Source organism: Pterocles gutturalis, unplaced genomic scaffold (assembly GCF_000699245.1).
Source record: "Pterocles gutturalis isolate BGI_N339 unplaced genomic scaffold, ASM69924v1 scaffold28944, whole genome shotgun sequence".
In the NCBI taxonomy this organism is placed as follows: domain Eukaryota; kingdom Metazoa; phylum Chordata; class Aves; order Pterocliformes; family Pteroclidae; genus Pterocles; species Pterocles gutturalis.
In genome coordinates, this window is record NW_010131524.1 from 1 (window position 1) to 8,079 (window position 8,079).

Here is an 8,079-nt window from a genome sequence, read left to right on the forward strand (position 1 = left end):
TGCCCAACTTATACTGGTACCTGGAGTTTCCTCCTAGGATGATTTTCTGTCTTGTAGAAGAGAAGGCAGAAACAACCCTTTAGGATTGAAGGTACTAAGAAATTTCTGTCTTTTTGTTTCCTGAAAGTCCTTTCTAAATGTGATAAAATGTTAACAGAATTTTAACAATAATAATAATAAATGATAATAATATTGATTAGAATAATAATACTTATTCATCACAGCTCTTCTTGCTTGCAGAACTTGTCCGTGAAGACTCCAGGGGAAGCTTTCTTTACAGGTTTTGTCAGCAAACTGAGTTCTAAGTTTAAGAGAAAGCTTTAAGACTTGCAGTAGCTAATGATTAATAAAAACTGACATGGCAAGAAAGCAATCACTTGATGGCATCTTTGTGTTAATAAATAACTTTAAAAGCTCTGGTCCCTGATTCACGGACAAGACACAGCACCCATGTTACAGTTTGGCCTGACATGACCCTCCTCTGTGCATGGTACAGTGTCCGCTGGGCTCTCGGGGTCTCTGCTGAGTGTCCTGGCTTTGCTGGGGCTGCGGGGCGGTAGGACATCAAATGCCACGTACTATTAGTTGGCCAGGAGTTACTTCTCCACGAGGACCAACTGTCACTCAAGGGCAAATGGACAAGAAGATAAGAAGCCTCTAAATGTAGCTTCTAAGCTAAAAAATCAAACTGGAACTGCTCCAGAGAAATGCCGCTTCTTTCCTTTCCTTTACCCAATTTTTTGAGACTGGACTCCTTACGTTTTCCAAGGCACACTAGAGGAGGGAGTTGGCCCTGCAGCCTGTTGGTGGGACGTGTGTTGACACTGGGAGCAAACGCTGTGAGCTGGAGAGAGCCTGCTCTTTTTCTGCAGGTATGGGAGTTTCTTTCACTACTTCTGTGTAGTGCGACCAGGCAGGCAAGTGTCCAGAGATGCCAGGCTTGCCTCTGTGTTTCATTCACGTTCTTTACCAATGGCTGCTGACAAAGGGAAAGCACCACAGGGAAGATGCTGCTGGGCAGGTCTGCTGGCCTGCTGAAAGGTGGCTGCTGGCTGTTGTCTCTCTGGTAACCCACGCAGTGCTTGGTTCAATACCTGCTTGCTTTGAATACAAAGATACAACTTGTTTGTTGCCTTGTTGGCCAGAACCGGCCATATCAGATTGCTGGATTGGTACTTGCTGGGTAAGTCTTGTGGAAGACTTGTGCCCAAACCCACTGACTTTTCAAAGGCAGTGAGGGTTGTATTTGGATGGGGTTGTAGCTACAGGGAGCAATGTGCTTAGCTCTGGATTTTCATATTTATGTGGAATCCTTTGGCATGCTGGCAGAAAAGATAAGCACTTAATACTAAAAGCTGCAAGGAGAGCTGGATTTGTTCAGTGGATTTGTTCAGAGTTTCCTTTTCCTGCAGATCTAGAGAGCCTGTGGCTCCAGCCTTGCCCATAACCTGCTAAGCCTTAACTATCTCCTCTCTGAAGAGTGTGTGTCTGTGTCCCTGAACACAGAGGTAGATGTGTGCATCTTATTTTTTTGGATGAGATCACTGACTGATTGCTGGGTCAGTACCAGTTTGCAGCTGAAAACCCAGGGTAATGCAAGGCCTTACATTTCTCTTGCTGTTCTTTCTGCCTCCAGTGTGTCACATTCTCCCTAATGCTCCCAGGACCTGCCCTCTTCCTTCCCTGTTCCTTGCCCTGCTCCCCACTCCAAATGCTTCCCCCAGCTCCCAACCTTAGAATCTCTTTCAGAAATTTGAGAGGATAGGAATAGAGGTTTGGTTGTGGTTTTGTGGTTGTTTGGTTGGGTTTTTTTTGTTTTTTTTTTTTTTTGAAGTCTTCTCTGTTTTCTGAAGATAGCATTCTCTACAGCTGCAAACCAAATACGTCGTGTCTGCTTGGTTCCTTTGCTCCTTAGTGGCATTCCATATACACAGAAGGCAGTGAGCTCCAACGGGTTCAGAACAGAAGAACATTTATGGTTATTTCTACCAGTTTTTCTAACTCCTTTCCTGCAGCTTACTACCACTGTTATTTTTTTAATAGCAGAAAATTTCATGTTGCTGATTCCTTTCCTTTTACCAGATGCTACGTAGAAATATTTGTTAACTTTCTGTACAAAAGGCAGTTAGAGACTATGGAGCTGCAAACACCAAGTTCCTCTTTTTCATTTAAACACAAATTCTAGTTAGCTTCCAGTCCAAAATGCTAATCTAGTGCTTTAACTAAATGCCTCAAAAGAAGACTCCTGCTCATGAGGAGAAGTAACACAAAATATTCCTTGCTCTACTGGACTTTGTCCCAGTGTCTTCAGACAGGAATATTATACCCTCCGTTCTGCAGTAATAAAAGATACTTACTGCTTTGTTGAGTCTGCTAAGTACCTCTCCTGCTTTTACAACTGCATTGGTTAAACTCTTCTGCTTAAAGTCAGTTTATAACAGAGAATATCCACATAATGCACAATAGTAAACAAAAAGCCTAGAAAATTGGCTGGGTTCAAATCCCACTGGTGGTTCTTGTGACTTCAAGCAAATTGTTTCTCTCCTGCCTGTTCTTGCCTCTGGACAGTTTGTCTAGTTGCAGTATGTGACAATTGTATGAAAAGCACATATGTCTGGACAAATGAGAGCTTGTGTGTCTACAGGAGAAATATTATTCTGTAAATGCTAAGTATTTTCTATTTTTATTAGTTAGATGTAGGTATTGGAAGCTAGAAGCAAACAGCAGTACAGAAATAACTTTAACATATGGATATAATTTACATTAAATGAGGCATTCTTTATGCAAGCTTATTTATAGTCTCTTTTTTTTCTCCTGGACTGTCCTTTGTGCTGGACTAAATTAGACATAGGACTTGAATCTTCTTGATAAAATCTGAGATACTGACCCAGCCAAATCCTTGGCCAAGATGAGCGGACCTCCTCATTTGGCACTCAAAAGCATACATGATGCTTGCTTTTTGTTTCGGTTATAGATCTTCTTGCATATTCATGCTAATCTGGAATTTTCCTGTGCAGAATCAGCCAAATTTCTTAACAACAAACTTCTCTGGTCTTAGTCCATTCTACTCAATCCCTTTGATATTTTTTTTCTTTTCCTGTTGAAACAAGAAGACACTCAGTCCTGGATTTAACTTTACTGGATGCACAAGGAAAGGAGTTGGGGCTCTTTCATTTTGTTTTGACTTTGAAGTTTTTCCCTCCTGGGCTGAGATTGCTATAGACTCAGTACGGTGCTTAGGCTGCAGCTTTCAAATGTGGACCGAGCAACAATTGGCTTAGCGGTGTTTCAACGAACCTTCTCAGATAGGTTGTGCAAACCCTGCTTTTCCACACCATTGTGTGCAAAAGGCCCGCTTCCAGCATGGGCTTTTAATTAGAAGGGAGGAGTTTGTCACTGAATTGCCTGTATTTAGGTAGGAAAGAATATCATGATGCAAACACAGTCCCTTCTTTGTGCATACCTCGTTCTGAACCAAAGGCAGGGGACAGACCCTTCACCCACATGCACAAGCAAATGTGCACGGAAGCAGCTTGCCACCACCCTGTACCAGAGCTAGAAGAAGCAGGGCAAGGTGGACTCCGATCTTTGCCATTGTGCATAGTAGGATGCCAAGATGGGTGGTCGGTTCTTGTGTACCAATTACTGCTGTTAAGCTATTTATAGGCAAGTAAATAAGAATCTAAAGCAACTTGTCTTTTCTTCTTGGCGCAGTGCCGTTATGGTGATTTCTCAGCTGGCATATGTTGTAATGAAGTGCTGTAATGATTCAGTGTAGCTTTCAGAGCTGTGTTGTATGTTCATCTCTCATTGCTGTTCCCTGCATGCTGCAGTAAGAACTCTTCCCCCAGAAGGGCCACGTGAGCCTGTCTGCCTGACTCCTACAGCCATGTCGAATAGCCATTTACAATCTGTGCTTTTGATTCATGTTCAGCATGGTTCAGATGTTCTTTGCAAGATCTTGCTATTTTCCTTTTGCATTTGCTTGAGACAAACATGGAAATGCTTCTGATCAAGAAAATCCCAGCTATGACTGCAAAGTAGCTGCCATAAATTAAAAACTGGGAGGGGGAGAGAAAAAGGCAGAAGAATTAATGAAAAATGCATTAGGGAAACACTGCTTCTTCTGGAGATGACAGAGACTATTTTTTTTACCTGTGTTCTGGCACAGTTTCTCTACGTTCAGGTTTTTGCTTTGCAATTAAGCAAAATCTTAGCTTTTCTAGCAAACAGCAGATCTTGGAGGAATAAAGAACTGTCCCTTGCTTCTAATCCCTATGCCTCTTAACAAACATCAGAGCAAGGAAGAGATAGGAACAAGATTTTTTTTTTTTTCTAGTAGTGCAAGGTGTGGAAGTAGCTTCATTACCCACATGGTCATGAATAATGTAAGTGAAGAGTCTGAGTTGATCATTTTTTGCTCTTGCACATTTCAGTGTTGTCACCACATTGGCTTCAGTAAATCTATCATGAGTTTGTATCAATGTTTCCAACTATGGTGGCAAGCCTATTTATGAACTCCTACATATTTCTGTTCTTAATTTTAAAGTTTTAATTTTTAGTGTTTAATTCAATCTTTAATCTTTGAAAGTAACTTTTGCCTTCTCTGTGCAGAGTATCTGAATAGCTTTAGTATTCTTGAAATCTGTGGGAGCAGGAAGCTCCCCCAGCTGAGATCCCATCTGAGAAAATGCAGAAGTCAGTACCCTTCAGCTGACTCCAACATGAGTGGAATTTGGCTGACTGAAGTTGGGGACACTGGTGTGAGATAGGATATCCCACCCCAAATTAAGTGCCCAAAATATGGTCAGAAAACTCTTATTATTCACGTTGAGATACAGACCAGGTTTGCTCCTGAGCTGGAATTAGAAGGCAGGTGTCCTTGTCACTTGAGTTGAAATAACTCCAATAATCCAGGCTGTGTCTGATGGTCTTGAACTCCCCTAACAACATGTGGTCATGTTGATTCTGCATCTGAGAAAACCAGCCTGAATTCTTGGCCAGAGAGGATATTATTCAGGGCCCTATTAATGAGCAAAAGCTGGTCAGATGGCAGGGCCTGATTATTTACATTCTGGTGTATGTCTTTAAAAAGCCAAAGACCAGTATCTGTAATCCTAAATGCTGCATTAAAAAGCAAAAGGGAAGAATGATGGCTGACACAAGGGAAGAACAAGATATCTAGTTTTCTGTAGAAGAAGGAGGGAATTAAATTGTCATTTAGCATAGCGATTTCTTTCTTGGTAAACTTTTGAAGGTGAATTGGCTAAGCAGTAAATGGGAAGTAAGTTAAGAGCACTTACCTGAATCACGATGTCCAGTCCCAGGCCTCTTGAATCCACGACGACTGCTGTAAGAATGGTCTGAATCACCAGTGCAACGAAGTTGTTGAATCCAAACATCAGGGCGTAGCGCTCCATGCTCAGATTGACTGCAATCTGGAAACTAGTGTGAGACTGGCAGGTCAGTTACTCCACACTGGGTGGAAGGTTATTCCTCTTGATTTAGTTGACAAAGTGAAACTATTCATGCAGAGGGTATATCAAAGACAGAGTAAATAGTGCTTCGTTTGTTTGGTTGCTTCCTTGTTTGCACTGAACAGTGTCGACTACCATAGTGTATTTTGGTGGTTTTTCACTTGCCCATGTTGCTTTTCCAAACCCTGTTATCAGGTGATCTGCTTTATGCAGTTAGGAAACAGATCTCTTTAATCATCCCCTTTGTTTCTTCTCTACCTTTCCAGACTGTGCCAGACAGATTGTAAAGCCTCCATGGAGGCTTTGAAAGACATGGCCAAACAAAACCAGGAGTTCTGCCCTGGCTGGGATGTTAGAGTAGAAGGTCACCATGGTTACCTTCTAACCAACCCTTCTTGCTTTGTGGCTTGACAGTGGAGGTAGCATGCCATTTCTTTCTGTCAAGAGCCTGTAGATTTGCCTTCCAATATATTTTTTGATGATAATCAGAACATCTTTCCTTACAATATTTACCTCCAAAGTTTCTATCTGAACAAATATGTGTTAGTTTCGCAACACTCTTTTAACTGATTTTTACCTGGGCTCTTTATGTGCAAGCTTTTACTTTTTTTTTTGTAGAATATGTTGAATTAGTCTAAGTATGTTCCACTATAATGTACTAACTATCCACCAAAATGAAACTAGAGGATCCGTTTGGCTTCATTCAAGATAGGCATAATTCTGTCATGCATTATAGTTTTATCAGTTTTTTGAAACGGTATCTGAATAATTTTGGGGTTTGATATAAAAATTCATTGGGTATTTTTGTTAATGAAGTAGTGTGGCATATCTAAAGACATTCCAATCAGCAAAGTAACTGTAGTAATAAAAATGGTTTATTACACAGATTATGTATTAGGTTTTTTTTTTGTTTTTTTTTTTTTTTTCTATTTCTGTCAACAGAATAGCTTGGTCGGGGAACACTTTATGCCACATCTTTTATTGCATTCATGCAATTCACAGCTTGGTAAAAGCGTATCAGCAAGGTGGTCTAGACATAAGGGGACCTTAAAGGACAGTTGTCCAGGCATGCTTGTCCCAATATTAACTTTGCATCTTCTGTGTCAGGAAGGAGGAAAAGAGCTTGTATGTTTTGCTGTTAAGATTGTCTTAGGTAATAAAGATGCCTTGTACCTTGTTTAACTTCTGCCTAGTTATATGTTCAATGTCCTTTTGATAATTTTTATTTTATGCTTGTTTATAAGAATGAAAACAATGTAGCTGGACATTTAAATGTCCTTGTCTTTACCTAAGCAGTTAAGTGTAGCATTAGATCAGCTACCTCTGAGTAAAAGGAGGGATGCCCAGACTTAGTGTTGTTGGTATTTTGTGCATAATAGTAGCACTGTAAGGTTTTTTATACTTACGTTGCTATTGTTATGAGGAGCATATAGCATGCTTTGAAAAGGAGATAGCCAGCGTAACATGCCCAGATGTTGGTAGTGAAGTGCATGAGAAGTAGAGAACTAGCATCTATTGCAGAGAAGATCCCTAAAGCCAGTTCTCCAAAAAGGTCCCAGTCAATTTTCATGTATTGTACTACAAAAGATGTTACCGAGCCTAGAAAAAGAGAAGAAAAAAACCTCATGTAAATGTTGTATCTGTTCTATAGCCTGCATCACCAAATCTTGTCTCTCTCCTATGCCTTGAGGCAATGCTGAATAATGAAGCAGAGTAGTTCTGTAGTGTTTTGAAAACATTTCTAACCACTTCTGAAGTTGTGCAGATGACTGGTCATTTTCATACAGCTGCATAAATCAAGTCTCTGCCATTCCTTTCTTAGTGTTTTATTCCCCTTCACAGGGTAAACTGATATGCAGAAGGATTCATTATTTAGCTGCCTGTACCCAGCATGTATCTCTAGGGAGAGAATTAGGAACACGGTTTGGAGCTCAAGAAGAGCAATTCTTCCAGCTTCTACCAGCTGACTTTACAGCTAAGCTAGTAAACAGTTACCTTCTAGCTTAACAGTTTAGCTCTGTGCAGCTCATAAAGGGGCTAAGCTGTCAGAAAAGGGAGGTATCAAGTGAATATATTCAGAGAAATTAGAGGATAGGCACTGTTTGCCTTGGTGAGCCTGCTACGAAGACACATCTGCTGCAAAGGTAAGCCACCTGCCTATTCACCTGAGGGGTCTCAGACAATTTTAAAACTTCTGCAGCTCTGCATTGAGAAATAGGTGATTCTATGAGAAAGAGGAATTCATCAAGGAGCAGACACTACAGTGCTTCTAATTTGTGATTCAATTTGTCTGTTTAGTTGCCTACGTCAAGACAAGAGTTATTTTTAATCTTAGAGGGATCTATTTCTCCTTAATGACTGTAAGGGTAACCTGAATGACCAGGTGTGGTGCAGACATGTTTATTTGCCCTGGTAGATCACACCCCAATGTCTTGTGCAACTTCTCTACAGCAGCACATTATAAATATGTGAAACGCTGCCAAGTCAGGGTGGTGTCCTCTGATGTTACCTTTCAATAACATTGCTTTGCTTACGTGGTGTGGACATCTGCTTCTGGTGTGAAAGAGTAATGGTTAACAACAGTAGCATAATGAGTTCAATA

The 8,079-nt window shown here is 40.8% G+C and overlaps 1 protein-coding gene across 1 annotated transcript; it reads right to left on the minus strand.

Annotated features, from left to right (window-relative positions):
• Positions 1–3,908: 3,908 nt before the first annotated feature.
• On the minus strand, positions 3,909–7,076 carry LOC104459516 (thiamine transporter 2-like; the record flags this gene model as incomplete). Its single annotated transcript, XM_010080655.1, has 3 exons — positions 3,909–4,061; positions 5,304–5,445; positions 6,884–7,076. Coding segments are annotated over 3 exons (488 nt in total), but the record flags the coding sequence as incomplete, so codon positions are not given.
• Positions 7,077–8,079: the final 1,003 nt, after the last annotated feature.